This window comes from Phycodurus eques, chromosome 11 (assembly GCF_024500275.1).
Source record: "Phycodurus eques isolate BA_2022a chromosome 11, UOR_Pequ_1.1, whole genome shotgun sequence".
Lineage (NCBI taxonomy): Eukaryota > Metazoa > Chordata > Actinopteri > Syngnathiformes > Syngnathidae > Phycodurus > Phycodurus eques.
The window spans coordinates 15,124,107-15,150,570 of NC_084535.1; the positions used below are offsets into that span (position 1 = coordinate 15,124,107).

General features: G+C 40.9%; 2 protein-coding genes across 2 annotated transcripts in view; both read left to right on the forward strand.

The window, feature by feature from the left end:
• Window positions 1-22,485, forward strand: part of psme4a (proteasome activator subunit 4a) — a 29,777-nt gene extending 7,292 nt beyond the window's left edge. Inside the window, exons 4-46 of the mRNA XM_061689348.1 lie at window positions 291-335; window positions 1,540-1,689; window positions 2,945-3,008; window positions 3,098-3,172; window positions 3,504-3,626; window positions 3,715-3,807; window positions 4,795-5,060; window positions 5,187-5,373; window positions 5,450-5,539; window positions 5,630-5,694; window positions 7,646-7,796; window positions 7,879-7,977; window positions 8,213-8,282; window positions 8,383-8,450; window positions 8,565-8,780; window positions 9,219-9,376; window positions 9,506-9,601; window positions 9,907-9,962; window positions 10,053-10,109; window positions 10,192-10,247; window positions 10,476-10,574; window positions 10,678-10,740; window positions 10,808-10,903; window positions 11,059-11,190; window positions 11,293-11,502; window positions 11,605-11,741; window positions 11,854-11,907; window positions 11,983-12,112; window positions 12,214-12,310; window positions 12,390-12,543; window positions 12,640-12,709; window positions 12,800-12,925; window positions 12,999-13,346; window positions 13,431-13,522; window positions 13,625-13,756; window positions 14,079-14,287; window positions 14,361-14,446; window positions 14,542-14,670; window positions 17,161-17,316; window positions 18,647-18,809; window positions 21,003-21,136; window positions 21,213-21,353; window positions 21,522-22,485. Of these exons, the coding sequence (XP_061545332.1) occupies window positions 291-335; window positions 1,540-1,689; window positions 2,945-3,008; window positions 3,098-3,172; window positions 3,504-3,626; window positions 3,715-3,807; window positions 4,795-5,060; window positions 5,187-5,373; window positions 5,450-5,539; window positions 5,630-5,694; window positions 7,646-7,796; window positions 7,879-7,977; window positions 8,213-8,282; window positions 8,383-8,450; window positions 8,565-8,780; window positions 9,219-9,376; window positions 9,506-9,601; window positions 9,907-9,962; window positions 10,053-10,109; window positions 10,192-10,247; window positions 10,476-10,574; window positions 10,678-10,740; window positions 10,808-10,903; window positions 11,059-11,190; window positions 11,293-11,502; window positions 11,605-11,741; window positions 11,854-11,907; window positions 11,983-12,112; window positions 12,214-12,310; window positions 12,390-12,543; window positions 12,640-12,709; window positions 12,800-12,925; window positions 12,999-13,346; window positions 13,431-13,522; window positions 13,625-13,756; window positions 14,079-14,287; window positions 14,361-14,446; window positions 14,542-14,670; window positions 17,161-17,316; window positions 18,647-18,809; window positions 21,003-21,136; window positions 21,213-21,347 (5,137 nt within the window). The 3' untranslated portion in view covers window positions 21,348-21,353; window positions 21,522-22,485. The remainder of the gene's footprint in view (window positions 1-290; window positions 336-1,539; window positions 1,690-2,944; window positions 3,009-3,097; window positions 3,173-3,503; window positions 3,627-3,714; window positions 3,808-4,794; window positions 5,061-5,186; window positions 5,374-5,449; window positions 5,540-5,629; window positions 5,695-7,645; window positions 7,797-7,878; window positions 7,978-8,212; window positions 8,283-8,382; window positions 8,451-8,564; window positions 8,781-9,218; window positions 9,377-9,505; window positions 9,602-9,906; window positions 9,963-10,052; window positions 10,110-10,191; window positions 10,248-10,475; window positions 10,575-10,677; window positions 10,741-10,807; window positions 10,904-11,058; window positions 11,191-11,292; window positions 11,503-11,604; window positions 11,742-11,853; window positions 11,908-11,982; window positions 12,113-12,213; window positions 12,311-12,389; window positions 12,544-12,639; window positions 12,710-12,799; window positions 12,926-12,998; window positions 13,347-13,430; window positions 13,523-13,624; window positions 13,757-14,078; window positions 14,288-14,360; window positions 14,447-14,541; window positions 14,671-17,160; window positions 17,317-18,646; window positions 18,810-21,002; window positions 21,137-21,212; window positions 21,354-21,521) is intronic.
• Window positions 22,486-24,088: 1,603 nt separating this feature from the next.
• gpr75 (G protein-coupled receptor 75) lies at window positions 24,089-25,726 on the forward strand. The gene has a single exon (XM_061690935.1). The coding sequence runs from the start codon at window positions 24,089-24,091 to the stop codon at window positions 25,724-25,726; it is 1,638 nt and encodes a 545-aa protein (XP_061546919.1).
• Window positions 25,727-26,464: the final 738 nt, after the last annotated feature.

The following is a 26,464-nucleotide window of genomic DNA, read 5'->3' on the forward strand; positions in this document are numbered from 1 at the left end:
AATGCCAACGTTATCATGCCAGGCAATGTGAAAGTTATTAACGCAACTGCAGCACAACCTCTTACAAATAAGTGACGTTTCTTTGTGTGTGTTAAAATTGTCAGTCACAATTAGTATTCTCATACTGTTAATACATCCTCAAACCTATACACCAGGAACGTGTGAAAAGGCTTCTGTATGCATGGGGTCCTATTCAAACCACATTGCTGTGAAGGAATTGCTGTGTTTTTACATAGGATTCTTCAATTTGGACATAACCATGATGCTTTTCTGTGTTTTTATTATTACAGCTCTGTGGAAGGTGTGTTGAAGACACTTGTGAAAAGCTGCAGGCCGTAAGTACAACTTGTTTTCCTTATCCATGCAGTCATTTCCATAAATATATCAAAAAGGACAATGGGGTTATTGTAAAATCAAAAGGTTGCTAAATCTGAACATTTTTTTTCTTTTCTATCTTGATAAGAGGTGTGTTAACCATTTTGGTAATTTAAACAAGTCATATACTTCTGAATTGAAATGATTCTTCAAAAAAGATCCTGTATCTTAAAACAAGTCTTTTTGTCCTGCTGAAAATTTAGAAAAAAGTTTAAACTCTCTTAAAATAAGTACAGTAAAATGTTTTTACTAGAAAAAAAAGATAAATTCACTATTAAGATTTTGTGTTATTGCAATGCACTATAGAATACGAATGTTTCCCAGAAAATCAATCAAGAAAGAGTGAACTTATGTAAAACTTGTAATAAATGAAATTGTCACTTCAGGGATTCAAATTAATGTAATAAATAGAATGAGTACTTCCTTTAATACACTGGCATATTGTGGACTCTGTATTTACAGAAGATGAGCATTATGATTCTGGTGTCCATAAATAAGATGGCCCTGGACGTTGACCACCATGTTTTCTTGTGCATGCTGCTTAGGCGAGCCCTAGAATGTCCCTCACTTCGCACTTAGTCAGATAATCCTATTATCTTGTCTAATTCTGTTTTGTGTGAGAGTTTTTCCTGTCACTGGGACGAGAGAGTGTAATTTGTGGTCAGCTGGCAAATAATCAGGGCCAAGTGGCTTTTGGCTGCAAGTAGCAGTGGCCGTAGTTCCCCAAAGGAGGCTAGGGACCTGACATAAACTGGCGAGTTTACACACGCATAATGAACCATAGAAATCCCCCAGTGGGATTATGGGTTCATTCGAACCACTGGATTGATGCTCACAACCAGAATATGCCAGGTGTGTGATTTATCATCTCCCCCCTGCTGAACATACATTTCAGTGCTGCTGGGGCCTGTTTACTGCAATCGCTTGTCAATACAGTATACCCTTTCTTAGAAACATGGAATGTAGTTTGTATAAAGATCAGGATTTTGTTGTTTACAGTTATATAGCTGCATCGTCGGAGATATTCCAGAAGGTGTGTGAGAATGTGATCTGTTACACATCTATTGAGCCTTGTCCATATTTGAGAGGCCTCTCTAAGATGTTGTGTTGCTTTTGATACTTAATGTGATATGAATGACTTTAATGTGATATCCTTTCATACAGATATTTTCCAGAGTCTGCAACCCAGGAGATGCTGGATGAGTGGAGACCACTATTTTGTCCATTTGACGTCACCATGCAGACAGCAATCTGCTACTTTGAACTCTTTCTACCCACAACTCTACCACCGGAGCTGCATCATAAGGGCTTCAAGTAAGAGTGCCTTGATCCGTATAAGTTGGTTAATTAGTGGGTTTGTAAACTTGGTCACATTCCACCCAGGTAGGTGTCTTTTTGCACATAAATACCAAAATGTGTCACAGCAAACTACTATTATTCACACTACACTCTTATTGTGCCAAAGGATCTAAACAGGAACGTATCATATACAGTGTAGTGAAACAACACTATGAAACAAAACATGGAACGATGATACGTACTGTATATATAGGCACACCACTAGACTACACCGTAGGTGCTCACTAAGTTTAAAATTGCTTAATGAGGAAGACGCTTAACTTCCATAAAATCTAAAATGCTGGGGCGATAGTTTTTTAGTATTTTCAGGGGTTGAAGTGGGCATGAGTATAGCTGTTCACATAAATTTTGGTGACCATTGTTCGGAGTTTTGTGAGATTAAGCAACGTTAAGATTTTTACGCTTACATTTTAGTCCAAGGAGTATTTTACCTGTCCCCGTAGCGTCTTGCCCTCCGTTCTGCTACAATCTCCTTCTCTATCTCCTCCTTCTCCGCCACTTTCCCACATCCTGAAGCTCTTGCATGTCCTTTATCTTGGAGGATTTTCTTTCGATTTCCTCCACAATCTCACGTTCGATTTTTTTAAATTGAACTGCCGTGCTGCTTCACGGTTTCCTACGCCATCTGTAACAGTGATTACTTTCTTTTTAAAAACGGCTGCGTAACAAGCTCTTTTAGTTGACATTTTTTATTTATGGTATACCAAACTCATGGGTGAGCGTTTCTGCTGTCTAGTGCCGTAGCAACATATATGACATGATAACAATATCAATATGGCGGGAAACGAAAATTTAGCAAAGCAAATTTATTTATATAGCGCATTTCATACACAAGGTAACTCAATGTGCTTTACATGATTAAAACCATTGAAAAACGACAACAAAAAAACAGCTTATACACTTATATAACATCTTATTTACCGTAATTTATTTATATATATAAAATTTGTAACATTAGACATTATCATATTGGAATGAAAGTACACTTATTTCACAACCCCAGGTACAGGCATACGTTTATACAATGTGAAATAATTTTTTTCATTTTCCTTATACCTATGTATGATACGCTCTAACGACTTAACCTTTTTCAGGGAAAAAACATGTGCCTTATACTGTACATGACAAATTGCGGTATATTAGGAATTTATTCAAATGTTTTGCAGTAGAGTGCCACATGAATTTATGGACCAAATTGATTTTCTGACAGGTTGTGGTTTGAAGAGTTGATCAACTTGTGGGTATCGGTGCAGAATCTTCCAAGCTGGGAACTGGTGAGGACAGTAAAAATGTGTTTTCATGACCTGCTGTAACATTATCACTGTTTTAGTCTTGCTTATATGTGCCTTTGCTCACTTTGTAGAATCTGGTGAATCTCTTTGCTCGCTTGGCCAATGACAACATCGGCTACGTTGACTGGGATCCTTATATTCCCAAGGTGCCTTTTAATTGATTAATTACATCACAGCATATTACATGCTTTACATATTTCAGGGTTTGTGCATGTGTTCCTGTGCAGCATGACTATTGTGTTTATGGCTCAATGTGTGTGTTTCACAACCACCGCTGCTTGTTAGAAACAAACTATCATGTTTCTGAGTTGATCCTGTTGGTCATAGATACAAAATAACATATTGTGTTCCAACCGTGTGACTCTTCTTTGAAAAACATCAACATGTAATAAAAATAAACATTTCCTTTTAATAAAAACTTGCAAATATATGTTTTATTTGTCTTAATAAGTTACCTTTACTGTTACCACATTACAGATTTTCACAAGAGTCTTGAGGAGTTTGAATCTTCCCGTGGGGACCAGCCAGATGATGTTCCCGCGATACTTAACCAATGCCTACGACATCGGCCATGCGGTGCTTTGGATATCGTCACTTCTGGTTTGTCCTTTGTTCAGGCATTCTGGTCACCTCAGTCAACATACCCAAAATAAAAGACGGTGTGACCACCAATTGCTGTCAATTTCAGGGTGGACCAAGTAAACAAACTCAAGCACAGCTCACTGGCCTTTTCAACAGCATCACATCTTTCTTCCACCCATCAAACCACGGTCGCTGGTTGGTCAGTTCCTTTTTTTTTTTTTTTTTTTTTTTTTTCTTCCTTTCAATGACTGAATATGGATAATCTATTGTGGCATTTAATCTGGCAAGTCTATTGCATTCCTATAAATTATAGTTTTTTTTTCAGCGACACGGTGCACTCAGGGTTTGTTTGATCAACTTCCAGTCTTTGGTAGACATCTTCATAATTCTGGCAATGATTCTTTCCAACTCACGTCAGCAATACGAACAGCATCAGAGGGGCTAACACATTTGTCATTGCTTCCTGAATCCCATTGGCTCTCTTGGTTTGCATGTCTAGTCCAGAAATAACAAGAAAACACGTGAGTGAGATTGTTGCAATAGTATTAAATATCCCCAGGAGCAGGCACACATGCCATTCTGTTTGAGGAAGCCCCTCTTCCCCATTTGACATGAGACGAGCAGCCATGTGCAACTTTTATTTATAGAGAAGGCATGAGTAAAACAGGCACAGTGGGCCAGTGTGGCAGCATGTTGCAACAAGGTTCTTTGGTTCAAACCCTACCCTGGCTGGATACATTTCTTTCAGTATGCAGTTTGTTTTCCTGCTTTTATCTTTAAAAATATTGTTTGTTTTCCTGCTTTTATCTTTAAAAGTAACATCATCAACCCTTTTGTTCAAATGTCTTTAAAATGCCACAAAGACAATAAACCACATTGCTATTTTTTCATTGGGAAAACATATTGAAGTTGACAAAGTTGTACATTGCTATTTTTTCATTGTGAAAACATATTGAAGTTGACAAAGTTGTAATTTTTGCTGTAATAATATCACTGCAATATTTTATATGGTATCAAAAATATCGCAAAATGTCTTCCGTTATATGAGCCCACCTCTCCGACTCATAGTAGTCGTGCAATACTTAGTAAACGAGAAGTGATTGAAGTGGCCTTGAAAAAAGTCTTGCATTTGGATTACTTAAACCAACAGATAACGTGTAACATTTCTCTGTCCGGTCCTATGCAGATGAAACTCATGAAGTTGCTGCAGCGTCTTCCTGCCAGCGTTGTTCGACGGCTGCATCGAGAGCGCTACAGAAAGCCTTCATGGTTAACGCCGATCCCTGACAATTATAAACTCACTGAGGACGATATCACAGATTTTGTAGAGAGTATGATGCAGCCAGTACTGCTGGCCATGTTCAGCAAAACAGGCAGTCTCGATGCTGCTCAGGCTCTCCAGAACCTTGCACTGATGAGGCCTGAGTTGGTCATTCCTCCGGTTCTGGAGAGGTACATTTTAGTTATATATATTTCATGACCAAAGTTCTGCATTTTTTTCTAGATTTCCGCTTTCATCCAGAAACAAGGACACTCTTTGGAATGTACACCAAGGCCTTATTGTTGTCTTTTCTTTAGAACATACCCAGCACTGGAAACTCTAACAGAGCCCCACCAGCTGACAGCCACACTAAGCTGCATGATCGGTGTAGCGCGGAGCCTAGTGTCTGGTGGAAAGCACCTTCCTGAGGGGCCCACTCACATGTTGCCCCTACTCATGAGGGCCCTGCCTGGAGTTGATCCAAATGACTTCAGCAAGAGCATGGTGGGATCATTTTCAAGTACTCTTAAATTGTTTCTGGCATAAATGAATAAATATCCAAATGTTGCTCTCCATACAGATCACTTTCCAGTTTATTGCTACATTTGTGACTCTTGTGCCTTTGGTGGACTGTTCATCTGTTCTACATGAAAGAACAGACTTGACAGAGGTGAATCGCTGTTCACTCAATTCTCTCAATTTGTATAACGTAAATTAAGCATGCATATGGATTTGTTTTAAACTTTGCCTAACTTTTAAGGTGGAAAAGGAAATGTGCTCAGCCTCTGCAGAATTTGAAGACTTTGTGCTCCAGTTTATGGACAGGTATGCTGAAGAATGATGATCATATTTAAATTGCGTAAGTAGTGGTGTCACAATAGCAAAATTCTGACTTCGATACTTTATCTATGAGGTACCTCGATACTGGTGCTGAAACGATACCACGGCAAAATTCTAAAACATCAGTAAAAGCAGTCGAATAAAAACAGACAAAACTTCAAATACATTTATTTATTTTCATTAATTCAAATGAAAGTAATTTTTAAAAGTAATGTAATAAAGGAATTAGCCCATTTTAAAGTCATTTTCCAAACAATAATTAGATCAATAAATGCCTTATATGTATTATATGTGTATGTATGTCTATAAAATTGTATATCTCCATACAGTATATGTATGATATGTACAGTAATAAAAAACAATTGTTAGCCTATCCAGGTTTCTTAAATTTCTTATTCATTTTAATGCCAGGTACCACTAAAGATATATTACCTGAATATTATTTTGGTTATCAAGAAAACCATGAAAAATGGTTAGATAGCAACTCTTAATATTTTCCTTGTCATTTGTCCAGGCCCATGTACCTTTTAGTTGCACCAGGTGTTAACAATGAACAAGAATGTAAAGAAACGAGTGTTTTTTTTCCTCCCATGATTATATTAATCAATGTATATTATTTACGAATACTTCACTTATACATGATATAAGCTTTTAGGATGCAGTATTCTTGTGTTTCACTGCATTTGATTTCTTCCATTGTAAACAACACATTTGTACCCACTCACTGGGTGCTGTTGTTGCTGTTCATTTGCATACGGAGCCACGACACTCAAAACAGTGGACCTTTTTGCTCCGTTGACATTCAGGGGAGTATGCTGGGAGTGCGCTCTCCTAATGTCCACAAAAATCTCCAAGGTTTTTTTTCCACGTTCAGGGAGAGATTGTTGCTAACGTGTGCAAAGATATCTTAGTTCTTAGAGCTAAGAGCGGTTGGTAGCGAGTAGTTCCAAATGGTGCTTCATGCATCTTGTTTCTCCATGAGGAAGTTGAGTGTGCACTCTGCAGAAGCTCGGCTCCTTGTGATTTGCTCCTCCCACTGGCTCACGCATAATCGCACAGACGCACGCACAAACACACAAAACCCTTCCTCCACACTTAAAGGGATTTCTCTAACTTCTCGGCAGACAGGCAATCATTGGCTAACCATCAGTTTTTTGTGTAATGGCCTTTAAGACACAATTGGAGCGCTGCCATGTTTTTTATTTTTTTATTTTTTTTTTTTTATATATAAATACCGGTACTTTAAAAAACTGGTAGCGTGATATTTTTTGCATTTCAGTTCGGTACTGGTATCGGTACTTGGTGCAACACTAGTAGCTAGTAATGTGTGATGACTGTGACATTGCTACATTCTTCAACTGAAAAGTAGCTAACAATATTTAAAATATCCATCCATCCATTTTCTGAGCCGCTTTTCCTCACTAGGGTCGCGGGCGCGCTGGAGCCTATCGCAGCAATCATCGGGCAGGAGGTGGGGTACACCCTGAACTGGTTGCCAGCCAATCACAGAGCACATACAAAAAACAACCATTCGCGCTCACATTCACACCTACGGGCAATTTAGAGACTTCAATTAACCTACCATGCATGTTTTTGGGATGTGGGAGGAAACCGGAGTTCCCGGAGAAAACCCACGCAGGCACGGGGAGAACATGCAAAAACTCCACACAGGCGGGGCCGGGGATTGAACCCCGGTCCTCAGAACTGTGAGGCAGACGCTCTAACCAGTCGGCCTCCGTGCCGCTATTTAAAATATGCTATACATATTAATGTTGCATAACATATTTGTACAACACTAATGTACATTTTGCCCATTGATTTCACTGTTAAATAAAAACAGTAAAGAGCAAAGATTTACATGTATTTTGCTTCTCTGAGGAAGCTGCTTTATTCTACCATTACAAAGGGGTATTTGCTTGTTTGATAATATCTGCAGGTGCTTTGCCCTAATCGACAGCAGCACTCGAGAGCAAACACGTGAGGAAACAGAAACTGAGAAAATGACCCATTTGGAGAGTTTGGTGGAACTCGGCTTATCTTCTACCTTCAGCACTATCCTTACTCAGTGCTCCTTGGACATCTTCAAGGTCAACACTGAAGAACATTTAAATGTTTAAAAAAGGATTTCACATTTAATTATGAATACGATCATGTTTGTGGTTGTAACAGGTGGCCCTGGAAAAGGTTTTTAACTTTGCAACCACCAACATTTTTGAGACTCATGTAGCCGGAAGGATGGTGGCAGATATGTGCCGGGCTGCTGCCAAGGTAACTTTTCCTTCTGTTTTTTATTTTTATTTTTTATACAAATAGTGGCCTCCTTTCATCAACTTCAACAAATATGTGCCACACCTAAATTAGATCCTTTATAATATTGTTCCCTTTACTATGACTGATATCCCCCAAATAATGCCATACTTCTAGTAGACTCCTTGTACTCTGTGTAGTTGAATAATTGAGCGCCATTCTTACTGCTCACTGTCTACTGTTCTTGTTCCTTCAGTGTCACCCTGCAGAGTCTCTTAAGATATTTGTGCCTCACTGCTGTAGTCAAATACACCAAATTGCTTCTAGTAAGTGAACTGTTGGCCAAAAAAGAAGTTTCTGTCAGTGTATTTGACTAATTTAGGTCCTTATTATTCCCTGATATACACTTTGATTTTATTAAAACAGATGAAGAAGTATTACATGAAGAGGAACTTGACAAGGAGTTTTTATGGAATCTGCAGCTACTGTCAGAGGTGAGGCAAACTAATTTTCTGGTCTCACAGCTATGCAGTGTTCTTTTTTTGTATATATATATTTTAAATTCCTTACTTCAGCATCATTGCGTCTTTTTGCCATGTGCCCCCCAGGTTACTCGAGTGGATGGTCACAAGCTCCTGCCCTATTCCTCTGACTTGGCCCAGATTTTGCAGTTGACCCTCCACCTCAAGTGTAAGCAGGGCTATATCCTAGCATGCAACCTACTGCATCACATCCTCCGCTCTACTGCCCTCATCTATCCTACTGAGTATTGCAGTGTGCCAAGTGGCTTCTGCCAACCAATCACAGAGTACCTACCCATCAAGGTGAATATGCGTTACTTAAACAATTACAATTACATGTATATACTTTAAGTAGAAGGACACATCGTTGTATTACTGTCCCCTGGACTTTGGATGTCAAGTCTCTCTTGTGAATTTGACTCTTACGGCAGCTCTGGATGTTTGTTTTATGAATGAGTCAGTCTTTAGTAAATCCAACCAATGGTTTCTCTGAAATACACTGCCCCACTATGTGTAAAGCCTTATATTTTTTTCTTTGTTCATAAAATGCTAATAAGGATACACGCACAACTATGGTGACACATTTTACTCTCCCATGTTGGTTGTTTTTTCTTTGGGGGGGGGGGCTTTTCCATGTTGTTCACGATGACATTTAATATGGACTGTATAATCACAAGTGATGAAAATGTAGAACTTGAACTTAACCCTTTGTTTATCCTTCTTTATAATTGTCCTATGCAGGATTGGGGTCGTCCAGGTGATTTGTGGAACCTGGACATCCGGTGGCATGTGCCCAGTGCTGATGAGACCACCTTTACCTTTTATTTACTGGGCCTGATTCTTAAGCCAGAACTGAATAGGCTTCAAAGTTTTGCTGAGGGAGAACAAGAAATGAGCAGGTATAATGCAACACAAAGTATGTTGCAATGCACAATGCATTGTGATGTCCATCCAGGTCCAATGTAGTTTTCCTTTAAAGTGCGATAGTGGCATTTACATGTTCTTTCTCATGTTTTTTTCCTCTGCAGAGATGATGTCTTACAGAGTCTCACCATTGTTCAACACTGTCTCTTGGGAGCCGGTGGTCTTATGCCTCCCTTGAAAGGAGAGCCTATACCTGAACTGTGAGCAGTTTTGCTGATCAAAATTGTTGTGGTATTAAATTAATATTGTACATTTCTGGATGTGTATTTGTTCACCTTCAATGTCCATAGTCTACTGGAAGTGTTTTTAGAAATATTTAGTTAAATAGCCAATTAATATATTATAGTATGTTAGGTCTCTAGAGTGAGAGAGCAGCTGCTGGTGGTCAAATTTGTAGGGGACATTGGTTTAAATTCATCCCCTAAGTGTTTGTATTGTTTCTTTTCCCCCCCCCCTCAGTAGTGATAGAGAAATGATACATGCCTCTGTGTGCTTTTTGGAACAGGGTCCATAGTATGGTGACTCTAGAGGAGACCACCCTGTATACTGGAACAAAGTATGGTATGCTCAACACTTTCATTTGAGATAGTGTACATTGAAGAACAACTTATGAGTATTCTCTTATAATGTAAATGTCATCTTTATTTGCAGATGAGTCCAAAGAGAACTACAGAGATTCCATTTGTCATGTGATGAGACAGTTGCTTCGTAAGTGCTGTGGCCACACCCCAACTAAGTTCTTATCACTTCTTCTAAGTCTTAGTTGATGTTATTTTATCTCTTTTTAAAGATTATATACTGGAACACTCTGAAGATGACACCAAGTCTCTTTTTTCCATTATCAAGGTAAATAGACTGACAATCATATTTTTTAAGTATTCTTTTTAAGTGTACTTTTCGGTGAATAAAATGACAATATCATAGTTGTTATGAACAAAGTTGCTTTATTACATAGTGAATACTTGTGGATCACCTGAGTCCCCAAAAAAAATACGAAAATATATGATTTGAAGATAAAAAGAGTTTATTAGCCATCATTTGAAAGTGTTTGTTGTTGTCTTGAATGTCTTATAGATTATCAGTGAATTGCTGCACTTTAAAGGTTCCCACAAACATGAGTTTGACTCTCGCTGGAAGAGCTTCAACCTTGTGAAAAAATCGATGGAAAACAGGGTGAGAATCTTTGTTGTGGTGGCATCTAATGTGTTTGGTTTAAATCCATTGAAATAAGTTACCTTGAGGCTCACGTTAAGCCATTTAAACTTTTTTTCTGCAGCTTCATGGCAGAAAGCAGCATATCAGAGCTCTGCTCATCGACAGAGTCATGCTCCAGCACGAAGTAAGTTGATCAAATCTTGCCATTGTGTTGGAGCATTTTGAAATTTTACCACTTTGTGGATTATCAGCTGCGCAAGCTGACGGTGGAAGGGTGTCGGTACAGGAGCATTCACCAGGAGCTGATGAGGGATCTGTTGCGCCTCTCCACAAGCACCTACAGCCAAGTGAGGATGTTGAAAAATATACCGTCTGTGTGCTATGAGTTACGCTGTCTTTATTTTGTTTTTGTCTGTTGACATAAATGAGTTGGATTCACTCACCGTACTCTAGTCTACCGTTTTGTGACTTAAATACTTAAAATATTTTGATTTCTTTGCAGGTACGTAGCAAAGCTCAAAGTGTACTGTTCACTTCACTTGGCACATACAATTTCTGCTGTAGAGATGTGATTCCCCATGTCCTTGAGTTTCTCAACCCAGACAACAGCAGCGTCACACAGCAACAGTTCAAAGTATGACATTGGCAAACTATTATGTTTCTCTATCATGTCTATTTATGATTTGCATCAGAGTAGGTGTTAAATGTTAGCACATGATTGTCTCTGCCTTTCCAGGGTGCCTTGTATTGTCTGCTTGGGAATCACAGTGGAGTGTGCCTGGCCAATTTGCATGACTGGGAGTGCATTGCCCTGACTTGGCCTGCTATTGTTCGATCTGGCCTCAGTTCAGCCATGTCTTTGGAGAAGCCCTCCATAGTGCGGCTCTTCGACGACCTCGCTGACAAAATTCACCGACAGTATGAGACCATTGGGATCGACTTCTCAGTAAGAATGACACTTTTAAAGAACAATTGAATAATGTTTGATTGAGACATGCGTACCATGAACAGAACCCACCAAAATAAAATGTACCTTTTCGACCTATAGATCCCTGAAGAGACCTGTGATGTAGCCAAACGACTTATGGTCACTGGAAATCCCTTTCCTAAAGACCCTATTCCTTCAGAGGAAGAAACATCACAAGGAGTTCACAGACAGGAACTCAAGAATTTAGAGTCTGGCAAGTAAGTTCTTTCTAATAACATGGCCGTGATCGTCTTACTGTATCATACCTTCAATATTATCTATTTGATGTCAATATTGTTAAGGTTGATATATGTTGTAACTATGTTTTAGGAAGTACCAGCAGCTCATTGGTGATTTGCTAAACTCCCTCAGCAACAGAAACTTGTAGGTTGTTGTAATATTTACCGCATTACACTTCAATGTGTTTGTTTGTCTAAAACTTTGTTTCTAATGTTCCAGGCCTTGGAAATTTGAACACATCACTATTGGCTTCTTGTCACTGCTCCTGAGAGATGACCACCAACTCCCACCGGCAGCCGTTTTGTTCTTTGTCAAAACCCTTAACCACGACTCCCTCTACGTGCGCAAGGTTAGTGGGCCCCCTCCACACCTCACAGCAGCACACAAATTATGGCTAGACATTAATGGATAGAGACTAGAGCAATTGAAGTGTTTTATTTCGTCCAATAGGTGGCAATATCAGCTGTGGCAGGGATCATGAAACAAATAAAAATGCCTCATAAGAAAGTGCCAGTCAGTCCTTCTGAGCTTTGCAAGCAGCACAAAGGTTTGTCTAGTTTTCATCTTTGCTGTTCAAAAACATTTTATCAAACAAATTGGAAAATGTTGTCTGTTGGTGTAAAAAGGTGCACTTCAAGAGACGGAAGGTATAGTGGCCGGTGACCGCCCAGACAACAAGTGGCTGCAGTATAACAGCAACAGCCTGCCAAGGACTCAGCAGGACTGGGATCTCTGTGCTTTTGTGGAAAAGACTCATTGGGGTTACTACAGCTGGCCAAGGTTTATGTTTATGACTGCTCCATCATTTTGTTTTCTTGGTTGAGTTTTATTGTGTTATATTTAGCTGTTATGCTTTTTGATCACAATATTTTCTAGGAAACTGATGATGTATGCTCCTGAGGAAGAGCAGCCCAAACAGAAGCTAACTAGAGAGGAAATGACAGAGGTTTGTGTAGATTAATGTGCACACAACAGTGAAAACTTTGCAAGTGCATTTTATTGAACTTTATAATTTTTTTTCCCTCTTTCTGTGCAGCGGGAGCAGATCATCTACGACCATTTCTCAGACCCAGTATTCATCAAGCAGTTTATTGAGTTTCTCTCTCTAGAGGATCGAAAGGGCAAAGACAAGTTTAGCACGCGCAGATTCTGTTTGTTCAAGGTGAATGCATTTCTTACAGTGCTTTGTTTTAAGGAAAGGACTATGAAACCCATTTTTTCTTTTCCGTTTCCAGGGTTTGTTCCGCAATTTCAGTGACACCTTCCTGCCTCTGCTGCAGCCTCACATGGAGCGCTTGGTAGCGGACACCCATGAGAGTAAGCAGCGTTGTGTTGCGGAGATCATATCTGGCCTAATCAGAGGATGCAAGCACTGGAGTTACTCTAAGGTGCACTTTCACTCAGGACTCATGCTCATTTTTATTTTGTTGCACAACATTGTTTGGATTTATCTTCAACGTAAATGCCTAATTTGCAGGTTGAGCAGCCTTTGGGAAGTGTTGTGTCCACTCCTTCGTACAGCCTTGTCCAACATCACCGTAGAAACATATGCAGACTGGGGCACCTGCATAGCCACCGCCTGTGTAATCCTTCCCACTCTACATTCATCATGTCCTTTTTTTATTCTGCAGTTCATGACCTTTTTGTTTGTTCTTTGCCATCTACAGGAGAGTAGAGACCCTCGCAAACTTCACTGGCTGTTTGAGATGCTCATGGAGTCTCCAGTCAATGGGGAGGGAGGCTCATTTGTCGATGCTTGGTCAGCAGAAAGATCGCTTGCCTTAGTAATAATGTTGATACCACTGACAAAATGCTGATTTTATTTTTATTTTTTTTGTGGGGGGGTACTTTTCCTCCCCAGTCGCCTGTATGTGCTGCAGGGAGGCCTTGCTCAGCAGGAGTGGCGTGTGCCAGAGCTCCTCCACAGACTGTTGCAGTACTTGGAGCCCAAACTGACTCAGGTTTACAAAAATGTACGGGAGCGGATTGGAAGGTGAGGATGGATTGTCTTAAATTTGTTTCTTAATCTTATCCTTTCTCTATCATCTTAAAGTTCCCCACCAGTGCTGCTGTTTTCAGTTTGTCTAAGTCTCAAAAGTACTGTAATTACTTGCAAATACATGTATCTTATTTCCTCTGTAATTATGAAACCTAATTTTGTTTGTAAATGTTTCAGTTTGAGGATTAACTTGAAGTAAAAGATTTATTTTGAGTAAGGATAAATATTTATGTATTAGCTGCCTGAAAAGAGAAAAAACAACTTGGATTTGACCTTGAAAACGATTTACGAACTGTGCATCTTCCCCTCCCTCCAGCGTGCTGACCTACATCTTCATGATAGATGTCAACCTGCCTTACACTCAACCAACCACCTCGCCTCGCATCTCGGACTTCACCGACAGAATTTTGTTACAGCTGAAACCCCTGACTGAGGGCGACGAGGAGATCCAAAACCATGTGGTTGAGGAGAATGAGGTGGGAGAGCAGGATGAGAGAACACAAGCGATCAAACTTTTCAAAACAGGTGAGTTAACACTGAGTGATCCATCTATAACTTTTTACATTTAATAACACCCTTCCCCTTAATTTGTTTGCAGTGTTAAAATGGCTGATTTCAAGTGCCGGCCGCTCCTACTCCACCGCTGTCCCTGAGCACCTGCGCTTGCTGCCCCTACTCTTCAAAGTAGGTTTCTTGAAACCTGCTCCTTCACCCACTCACTATACTCACTGAAATAGACTGAAGGTGACTAATTCTGACATCTTTTTGCATGGTTCCAGATTGCTCCAGTCGAAAATGATGACAGTTATGATGAACTGAAGAGGGATGCAAAGACCTGCCTGTCTCTCATGTCGCAGGGGCTCCTCTACACAGAGCAGATCCCCATGGTCCTCAATGTCCTGCAGGAGGTAAGCCATCGAGCAACAGTAGTTGACCTAACTAGTTTTTTCAGATTTTTATTTTTTTATTTTTATGACCACTAGTCAATGAATAATAGTAGTGTATCTACTCTACTGCAGAGAATACTGATCGTTAATTTGAAAGGAGGCCTTTATTTGTACAAATCGTTGTCGGGTGGAAACCCTATGTATCCAAATGCTGTCAATTTAATATTTTTTCACAGATCGATACTGTTGGTCGGTCCTCACGTTTTCTGTTATTTTTACACATTATTAACCAATTTAAAGTGTTGGAAATATCTTATGAACAAATCTATTCACTCTCTTGGACAATTGAAATGTGTGAGAAGTGTTGTAACACTCCACATGTTCCTCACTCCGCGGGAGCCGTGCAGCAATATGCCGCCTCTAGATTGAAAGTCAGGTTTTTTTTTTTTAGACAATAATGACTGAAAATAGTTAGGTTCCAAAAATTTGAGTCAGCCTGTTTTGTTAAAAAAATGATCACTGTAATGCTTCGGTGCAGAACTAACTGGTCAGGCACGTTAAAATGAGTTTGCGCACAGATTAATTTCCGCCTATTGCACTTAGTCAGTTTATCCATCCATTTTCCGTACCGCTTATCCTCATTAGGGTCGCGGGTGTGCTGGAGCCTATCCCAGCTATCTCTGGGCGAGAGGCGGGGTACCAAACTGTACCCCTGAGTGGAAACATGACTATAGTCAGAGGTGTGTAGTAATGGACTACATTTACTCCCTTATATTTACTCAAGTAACATTTTGGATGAATTGTACTTGTCAGAGTAGTTTGAATGCGTCATACTTTTTACTTTTGAGTATATATGGTAATGAAGAAGCAGTACTTTTACTCCGTTACAATGTTCTCGCTACTTCTATTAATCAATTATGCATATGTTGTCGGTTTTTGGCACTTAAATTTGTGGCAGGTGTTTGCTGGCTCGCACTGAACATGAGTTTGAATGTGATTGGTTGCTCCTGAACATAGCTGCATCCCATTTATAAGAGGAAGTCTATCCTTGTGCAACCAGATTTTTTAAAAAACATTTTATTTAGCCGTTATTTTTAACCAGGTAAAAGACCAGTTGAGACATAAGATCTCTTTTGCAATGGTGACATGACTAAGAAGGCAGCAAGTTAAACAAGTCCAAGTCAGTCACATCCAAGATTATTTCAGTTGTTTATTTTCACCGCCCCTCTCAAATAGATAAAATAAATAATTAAATTAAAATGTAATTAAATCAATTCAGTTGTGAGCGGCACGGGGGCCGACATCTTCCTTACAGTTCTGAGGACCCGGGTTCAAATCCGGTGTCGCCTGTGTGGAGTTTGCATGTTCTCCCCATGCCTGCGTGGGTTGTCTCTGGGCACTCCGGTTTCCTCCCACATCCCAAAAACATGCATGGTAGGTTAACTGAAGACTCTAAATTGCCCGTAGGTGTGAATGTGAGTTCGAATGGTTGTTTGTTTATATGGTCCCTGCGATTGGCTGGCGACCAGTTCAGGGTGTACCCCACCTCTCGCCTGAAGATAGCTGGGTTAGGCTTCAGTACGCCCTTGACCCTAGTTGAGGATAAGCGGTATGGAAAATGGATGGATGGAATTCAGTTGTGCAAATTCTAGGTCACATTAATGGTGGAAAAAGTTACAAAATGATAAATTTTGATCTAAATTTCCTTACATAAAAAAAAAACTGTCATTTGAACCGGGATGTGTGGACTTTTTATATCCACTGCAGCCTTGTTCTTGTTAAACAGCACAATAGGATCTCTAGGCAGAGATTATAAAAACAAGTGGAAACAAAATGGTATACGACCAATTCTTGGAGCTGAATTTACCTTAATTTGTTGTTGTGCAAAGATTTTATTCATATATATATATATATATATATATATATATATATATATATATATATATATTTAGATTTTATGTTTTACATTAAGTGATATTGTTGAGAAATATCTGAATTTGCACATTATTAATATTTTAGTTTATTTGACGGTCATGCTATGACTTAAGTTACTCAGTACTTGAGTTTTTTTTTTTTTACTGAGTACTTTCTTACTCTTACTCAATTATTTGGAGGGCTACTTTTTACTACTTGAGTCATATTATTCTAAAGTAACAGTACTCTTACTTGAGTACAATATTTGGCTGCTCTACCCACCTCTGGCTAGTGTTTACAGCCACCTGAATTTTTTTTTTCCCCTGTGGGGAAGATGTGTTTAAGTGGATAATTGACCTGGCAGGTAATTGAAGAACGGCATCCAGTACAGTATTTAAAAGAACAGTATTAGGTAACGTTTCGTGTTTTATGAATGCAGCACGCAACTAATCTGAACTCATTCGGTCCCCTTTGCTATTGCGTGAATTGTTAAAATTCCCTAAAGACAAACCTCTAACTAACAGTAAATGTTGCACTTTGTTCTACAGGTGCGACATAAGCTCAACTCATTATTGACCTGCAATGTCTTGTTCACAGATTGCAGGCAGCAGCTCCTGGCACGCTCGCTACACGGTGCTGACATACCTCCAGATCATGGCATTTTATAACCTGTTCACATTCATGAGTGACCAGAAAGCAATGAATGACGTGCGGGCGCTGGTTATAAGACTGCTGGAGGACGAACAGCTGGAGGTAAAAACCAAACATTCATCCACAAACTAGTTCAAATCTGAAACAGGGGTTCATGTGAGTCCACCATAATTCAACTGTCAGTCTCCACACTACGTTAAATACGTTTGTTTGTGCTGGCGGCTTCCTGTCATCTTTTAGCACCACGGTAGTGATTCCGCATTCACCTCCTGGCTCCCCACTCTTATCCCCGCCACCCCCCTTCCACTGGTCCTCTGACTGTTGCTATGGAAACCACAGGCTGCAGTAATCTGTTGCTATGGAGATATTTTTCAGATTGAAAGAGGAAGAGAGGGATGAAGTAGAGACGAGGAAGAGTGGGGAATGGCTGGAAGTAGTCATTTTTGTTAGGCTCTACCTTATACATACATGTAACTGCTTTACAGAGGTTAGCCCATCCACTTAATTTTTGGTGATCCATACTATGTTGCATGTGTCCTATATCAGTCTCCATCACTGATTTAATATTTACAAAATAGCACAAGCCGTCTGCGGTAACAGTTCATTAGATAGAATTTTTACAACGCAATTTTGTTTTACGATCATTCACTCCCATTCTCAAGCTGATTCTGTGATCGTCTAAAGCAGTGTTTCTCAACAAGGGGTCCGCGGACCCCCTACTGGTTCTTGGTGTAATTACAAGTCGTCCGTGAGAAAATCTTTTGAAGAAGATCCTATGGCATTTATAGAAATAGGATTATTCGACACAAATGTGACTGAGACCTGTATCCACCTAAACTGCAGAGGGGACTTTATTATGATATCCATTGAGATTTATACTTGTTTTTGTTGTTTTGTTACACATTCAGAGACTACTGCTTAAAAATTGTTTAATTGCTTATTTCTGAAATCTACTGCATAACAATTCTGTTTTGTTACATATTTCTGAAAGCTAATGCATAAAATGCTGTTTGTTACATATTTCTGGAAACACTTCATAAATATAATGCTGTTGTGTTATGCCAAGAAGAAACAGCGTAAGTATGCTGTTTTGTTTTGGATGTAACAACTGAAAGGGGGTTCTCACGGTAGATCAAAAATATGCAGGGGGTCCAGTACCCCAAAATGGTTGAGAAGCACTGGTCTAAAGGGTGTTTTGGAAAAAGATTGTACATGCAAACTCATTGGCAAATCACTAATTTATTCAATTACCCATACAAGGTGAATAAAGTATTTATCTAACCCTAAAGAGATTGTTTCGTTGTTTCGAATTTCATTATTTTTTCTTCAGGTTTGTCTGATGCTTGTGTGTGTGTGTGTGTGTGTGTGTGTGTGTGTGTGTGTGTGTGTGTGTGCGTGTGCGCGCGTGTGTGTCCATCTGCTTACTCTGCAGGTAAGAGAAATGGCAGCCACCACACTCAGTGGCTTCCTCCAGTGCAATTTCCTGCGCATGGATGCCCCCATGCAGGCTCACTTTGAGGCTCTGTGCAAGACCCGCCTCCCTAAAAAGAGAAAAAGGGGTGTCGGCTCAACAGTGGACACTATACCTTCTGCCGGTAAGGCACGAATGCCAGTGTGACCCCAAAAACCACCGATAAAGTGGTACTTTGTTTTATAAGTAACTTATGAGCATTTCGATTTACGAGCCCCCTTCAAATGTTCAAACACACTAATACAAAAGTGCGACAGTAATGCCTGGATGAAACTAAAAGACAAATTTGGTCTTTCACGATTGCACTATGTAAGACTACTGCCATAAAATCTTGCCGTATCTCGGTCAGACAGTGGCAACACTACACGACGTGTATTCTGACATCACCGCATTCCATCTTTTGCGATCACCGGGGTTTCTCTTGTCAAATCAAACACTGTTGGAGAAGCGGCACCAGAAAACATGTTCCTGGTCAACGCGACCAAATACACTTGGTACCATGGCGACAACAACACTAGATCGTTCCAATTTATTTTATGGGGGGAAAAAAGAACAAAATGAGGCAAAACGTGTGGTGGTCATCACCGGTGCTCGGGAGTGGGCTGTCCATTCAAGGATACATGAGGTATGTTCACATACTTGTCATACAATATGGCTCGCAAGCAGGCAACAAAATGTCCCATAGCCTAGCAAGCTAGTGCTTGCACTAATGGTTATACATAAACATGCCGGCGTTCTGTCAAATCATGCTTTAAAGTTTCGGTATACCTTGGTTTATGCGTCTGAATAAATGTTGACAACAAGGTGCAAGTATGTTGACAACAGCAAACACGGGAGGTGATGCGCCGGTCACAATACCTAATCCTATTGGTCGACATCAAGGTGTGCTGTCGGAGATAGGCAGATCATTGATATGTCACACTATATGGACGATATCTGAAAAAAATCAAACTTGTATTTGTATTGTATTTAAATTATTTTTTTTGCAGGTCTGGAACAGATTAATTGAAATCATTTCAATTAGGAATATTGATTGTAAATATGCGTACAGTAATTTATTGCGGATTCTGTGCATCACAGATTTCTTTTTTTAAAGGTCAGTGTAGTGCAATTACCTCCACATCTGAAACAGTCAGCTTTGTGACTGCGATCGGCTTGGATCGTCATCCTTTATTCCCCCGCATGAGCTAAGGCACCGGTGTCAAACTCAAGGGCCGGGGGGGCCACATCCGGCCCACCACATCAATTTATGTGGCCCGCGAAAGCAAGTCAAGTGCGTCGACTTCATGTTTCTTGCTAAAATAACATTGCAAACTGTCTTCCCTTTTATATAACGTTGATTGCAAAAAATTTTGTTACCAATCCCCATTTCAAAATAAATTGAATTAACAACTTTTTACTGGCTTCTGGTTTCAAATATATTAATTCATCAATTTTTTTTTCGGTGTATGTGTAATAACATGGAGCAATTGTACATTTACTGTATATGTGTTCACGCTCATGACGGCCCTCCGAGGGAAACCATAACTAAGATGTGGCCCCCAGCAAAAATGAGTTTGACACCCCTGATCTAAGGCATCATTCCTGTCGGTCGCAGGAATATTGTTCTAGCCCTGGCGCAATAGATTTTATTACCGAAAGATTTTTATTTTATTTTTAAGATTTTTTTCATTTGTCTTCTCTCTTTTCCGCCATTATGTTTGCCTTCTCTCATTGTCTGTTGCACCCCGCCTCCCTCTTCTTCCACTGAGGGAGGGACATTCACCTCAACGCATTGTTGCCCTCTACAGAGTGCCATTCCTCACACACAAACTGCACAAGAACCTCCCTGTTAAAAAACATCATTGAAGGCTTGAGATGGCATTGACAGGGAAGAGATGGATTCTGAATGACGGCATTGGCAGGGAATGAGTTAATTCTTTGTACCAATAATGCTTTTTGCTGACTACGTTGCCAGCATTGTGATTGTGAGGAACGGTGAAAATGGTTAACCTAGGAAATTGACTGTTGACACAGTGTCTGTTGTTGACGTCACACAAGCGCGGCATGCTTAATAAGGATATGCTTGTGTTGTGTATGGTCATCTCAAGCGGACAACTAAAATAATTGCACCTCACTCCAAAGTGCAGTTTCAAAATTTGGTATTGAAATGCATATATTTATATAGTAATATATAAAATAATTGGTTGCTACTTTCGCGATTTCATTTAACGTAACCCCTGCGATAAATGGTTTATTGTAAATTGAGTCGGTTAATTGAGCTTAGTCAAGGAATGTTTAAAACTGCCTCATTTTCCTCATTTTGATGTTGTCACAGACCTGGTGCGGCGCCATGCTGGTGTTCTTGGGCTGAGTGCTTGCATTCTCTCAAGCCCATATGATGTACCCACCTGGATGCCCCAGCTATTAATGGACCTCAGTGTCCACCTCAATGATACCCAACCAATTGAAGTACGTCATATTAGTCTGTTGTAAGCGTACCTTTTCACATTAGTAAATCAACCGTACTGTTGCAACCTTCCTGCAGATGACTGTGAAGAAAACCCTGTCCAACTTTCGGAGAACGCATCATGACAACTGGCAGCAGCATAAGCAGCAGTTCACAGATGACCAGCTGCTGGTGCTCACTGACCTGCTGGTCTCCCCCTGTTACTATGCCTAAAACCTGGTAAAGCATTTCAGAAATATCACCCAAAGAAAGACCCTCCATATTTTACGCAAAGCACTTACACTAACATTTGTATTGAGATTTTCAGTAGATAAGTGACAATTCTTTCAGCTGCTTCCTGTTTTTCTTACGCATGTTCTTTTTTCTGTTTTGCTTGAATTTTCCCAGACTACATCCATGCCAGCCTGCATCAAGGAGGTGGCTGAAGTTCCAAGACACCAGGAAGTGGCACACAAAATAACTTGCAATGTTGTGTGTTATGTATGTAGCTCATTTACATTTCTTCTATACTTAATATTTAAGGATCAATCATGGCAGGGATGGATGACCTGCAGTGTGTAATATTTCTGTTTTTTTTTTTCTTTTGGTTTGGTTGTTTGATCGCGTGTGTGGATGCTTGAAAATGTGTGACCCGTCGGACACATTTCTCAGGGTTTACATCCCAAGAATCAACTCTGAGCCAACACAATGTCCCGGTGTAGGACATGTGCGTCATTGTTATCATCTTCCTTAAGTGAAGTGTTTGTCTTGAACTGCAAAAGGTTGTCAACAGAACTCTTTAGATTAGATTGTTTGTGTGGCTGTTTGATCTAGATATGATTATATGCATCGTGTGTGTGTCACGCTTTAGCAAATATGCACAAACATATTTATTTATTTATAAGTTCTTGAAGTGCTGCATTTATATTTTTCTAGCAAGTATTTCTGCAGGTTAAGTAGGTGGGTTAGATTTATTTTTTGTTCCCCCCCAACCCCCGGTAAAGCACTACAGCCTATTTTCATCTACTCTTGCAAAGAAAGGGGAGAGAGTGCGCTCCCCCATGCGGTGCTGTCATGTTTGTTTTGTGAGTACCTGATCACTTTTCAAGGTTCTCCAGTGCAAAACATTGTTCACTGTGCCAGTCCATAATTTCAATTAATTGTTGATTCCCCCTGCCCCACCCCCTCCTATAACTATTTTATTTAGCTCAGCTTATGTTTTCCTGTCGTGACTTGAAATGAGTTCCAACATTGAAGCATTTAGTACCTCACCTTTGTATAGTGTAGTGCCAACATTTCTGTGACTTTATATTTAGATGAACTGTTTGCTCATTGTATGATATTATGTATAAATAAATTGTTTATAAAACTATATCTGACTCACTGTGGCATAAATATAAACTATAAAATGTTAAAATAAGACAGCATGGTAGCCTTGTGGCTTAGGACCTCTGTATCCCGTGTGGATTTTGCATGTTCTCCTTCCCTTTTTCTCTGGCGACCAGTCAAAGTTGTGTTCCAGTCCTTTCACCCAAAGTCATCGAGGATAGACCCCAACGCAACCCCAATGAGTACAACTGGTATAGAAAATGGATGGATGGACAATATAATCAATGAAGATTACGTGTTTTGAAACTGCTTGTTTGAATGAAAGCGATGTTTTTTTTTTAATGCATGATTCCAGAACAATATTTTGGTCTTATTTAAACCAAGTCTAATTGAACTCCAGTTAAGACCACGGGTTCAATTATGTACAATAATGTACATTAGGGTTAATTACCATGTGTTATCAAAAACAAAAGGACAATTTTTCATTGCTGAATCTGAAAGAGATGATCATTTCTCTTGTTCGTTTTTCTGCCAAGTTGTTAAAACGTTATTAATCAAATATTACAAACTTTGCTTACTGTAAATCGAATAATTAGACTGATAAAGGCAGCTGTAAATCAACTGTTACGTCATCGTTCACAATTCAGGTCATGAACCTCCGTTTATTTGAACTTCTAAAGCGAAAATAAACAAAAATGTGATATTTGGATTCAGCACATCAAAATGGTTCTAAATCAGCTAAAAACATTTTTTTTAAAACATACCATAAATTTGCCGTTGACCAGTGTTATATTTGTTAACTAATAAGACCTTTTCCGGAGCACGCGTACCTGCATTTATAATGGTTAAAAAAAATATTATAAATATTCGAGGAGGGTACCAGCCCAGTGACCCGAGACGGCTGCAATATGCTTTTCTCCGCTGAAAATGATAGCCAAAACAGTAAATATTTATATTAATTCAATAAAAAAATATATATATATATTTCCAAGGGTAGAATATGTGTTGTGGTTCGGTTTGTCAACGTAAAACACTGCACTAGTTGAATGCAGTGCTTGATGCACTGCTCGCATGCGTCGCCGTGACTTCATGCTCGGTTTTTTTTCCGTTTTTTTTTAAACCAGCGCAAGTCCGGTGGGTCCTGGGTAAAAAGAATGGATACATCGCCAAGAAGATAAACCCCCACAACAAAACAAATATGCCATTGAAAATTTACCCGGTGCAGGCACGCCTCAGATTGCAAGGGAGACGACGAGATGATGCATTTAATGTCCATATTTCTAAACGGCGTGTAACTGGAGATTTTTCGCTTCGAAGCTGCGGTGCCTTCAGGGATCACAAAGCTGCTTTTAAAAAATGAAGATGAGTTGTACTGAATAATGGTGACCTGCGAAGGCTTGGCTCATAACGGTAAGATGAGAACATATTTCAGCATTCTAGATAAAATAATATGGGCACAAAAATGATGTGTTTTTGTATGTGCGTGGGCGTTATGTCATTGTTCCGCTAATCAGCTGGAAATGTGATTTTAGGGAGAACACAATCGTAATTAGTGTGTCTCTTTTAGGCGGCAGCAATGGTGGAGCCTGCGTCCTCCTTTTTTAGAAGACTAATGCTTGATTTAACGGTGGGCGGCTCATAATATGATGATGAACGGCACAGAGATGCCATCAGAGCTGGAGGATGTACCCAGGCAGGTGAACATCAATGGCACCCAGACGTCACACAGCCCCCCAGTTTGGGCAGTTGTCCACACGGCCACCTTGACCTTTTGCTCCCTTCTCATCGTCTTCATCTTCTGCTTGGGCTCGTATGGGAACCTCGTGGTGTTCCTGTCCTTCTTCGATCCGGCCTTCCGCAAGTTCCGCACCAACTTTGACTTCATGATCCTCAACTTGTCCTTCTGTGATTTGTTTATTTGCTGTGTGACGGCCCCCATGTTTGCGTTGGTGCTTTACCTGGATGCGGGTGGCGTGGATGGCGTGTCCAAGAGCTTTTGCTTCGCCTTCCACCTCACCAGCTCGGGCTTCATCATCATGTCATTGGAGACGGTGGCGGTCATCGCCCTGCACCGCCTGCGCATGGTCCTGGGCCAGCAGCCAAACCGCACCGCCTCGTTCCCCTGCACGCTGGCCCTCACCGCCCTTCTGTGGACGTCCAGCTTCACCGTGGCGGCCCTCCTTAACATGCGGGCGTACCCACGCAGGGATGGACCCTGCTTGCCCCACTTTGGTCTAGGAGGGGGGCGGACCAGGTTGGTGCTGTACGCGTACCTTGCTGACTTTGCTTTTTGCGTGGCTGTGGTGTCCGTGTCTTATCTGATGATCGCCCAGACCCTGAGGAAGAACGCGCAAGTGAGGAAGTGTCCCATTATTACCGTGGCGGCCAACTGCACCCCACCCCCAGCACCTCTGGCACCCACGGGCTTTGAGGTGGTGCCGTGTAGTGCTGAGGGCCCCTTGTACCGTAATCAGATGTATAACAGATTACAGAATGTTCAGACGCACTCTTACGCCAACAGGACCAAGCAACCGGTGGTCCCGGGGGCAGCCCAAGGAGCCACCTGTTGCCAGCTGGTCTCCACGGTCAACTTGGCCACCACCAAGGACTCCAAAGCTGTCGTCACCTGTGTCGTCATCGTGTTCTCAGTGCTGCTTTGCTGCCTGCCAATGGGGATCTCCTTGGCGCAAGACGTTCTGTCGCCAGAGAGCAGCTTTGCACATTACCAGTTTGAACTGTGCGGGTTTGTCCTCATCTTCCTCAAGTCGGGCATCAATCCCTTTGTGTACTCGCGTAACAGTGCTGGCCTGCGCCGCCGTGTGCTCTGCTGTATGCACTGGGCCGCATTGGGACTGCTGTGCTGCCAGCACAAGACTCGCTTGCACGCCATGGGAAAGGGCAGCCTGGAAGTCAACCGGAATAAATCCTCACACCACGAGACCAACTCGGCGTACATGCTCTCACCCAAGGCTCAGAGGAGGCTGGTGGACCAGGCGTGCGGGCCGAGTCAGTCCAGAGAGTGCGCCGCGAGTCCCAGGGCCGCACGGAGGCCTCGCCCTGCCAGTACATCCACGCCCATCAACACACGCATTGAGCCCTACTACAGTATTTACAACAGCAGTCCCTCTGCTGGACCCAGCACGCCCACCAGCCTCCAGCCTGCCAGCTCGCAGACGTTCGCCTTTGCCAAGTCCTATGTGGCCATGCACTACCACACTCACCAGGACACTCTGCAGGACTTTGAGAGCACCTCAGTGCAACAGATCCCCATCCCCTCTGTCTGAACCCATTTGGGATCAGTGTTGTGTTCTGAGGGGGACAGAATCATTGCCACACAGCTAGAAGGCCGTGGGTGTGTGTACTCAGGCCTCTCGGGTACAGTATTTAGTTGGGTTGGGTCCCAAAACTTACAGAATGTTAGCTTAATGCAGTGGTTCCCAAACGTTTTGTGGCGTCACAGTTTTATAGATCATACCAGTTCCCCTCAGCCTGACACGCATCTTTTCCTGAGTAACTTAAAAGGGACATATTAAGGAAATGAATCCTTGATTACAAATAATTGGGTCTCTGGAGGTTGAGCTATCCATCAAGTGGAATATATCACAACTAAGTACATCATTTCATTGCTATCTGGCGGAAACCCTGTATGTCCAAATAGGGTCAATTTCAATTTAACATTTCTTCACAAATGAATACTATGATCTGTCCCAACGTACATTATGACGTCACCATGACGCTGCTCTCAAGTTGTCTCAGTTTTAACTCGAGATGCGTCGCGGCAAAACGTGAGGCATTATACTACCTTGAACAATGCGTTGCATCGTAACTGAAGCAAAATAAGCAAGATGGCGTTTTTCATTTCTTGAAGATTTTGGGGAGGCAAGGATTCCGCCCGACAGCAACGAATTGTGAGCCATCTATTTCCCAAAATGTGTTTGAATTTTGTGTTTGGCAATGTTTCCTCTGCATGTGCTACATACAAACAGATCAACACACTAATTGACAACTGTAATTTGGCGGCT

Coding starts and splice junctions, on each gene's coding strand:
- gpr75 (XM_061690935.1), top strand. CDS start 24,089: ATGATGAACGGCACAGAGATGCCATCAGAGCTGGAGGATGTACCCAGG.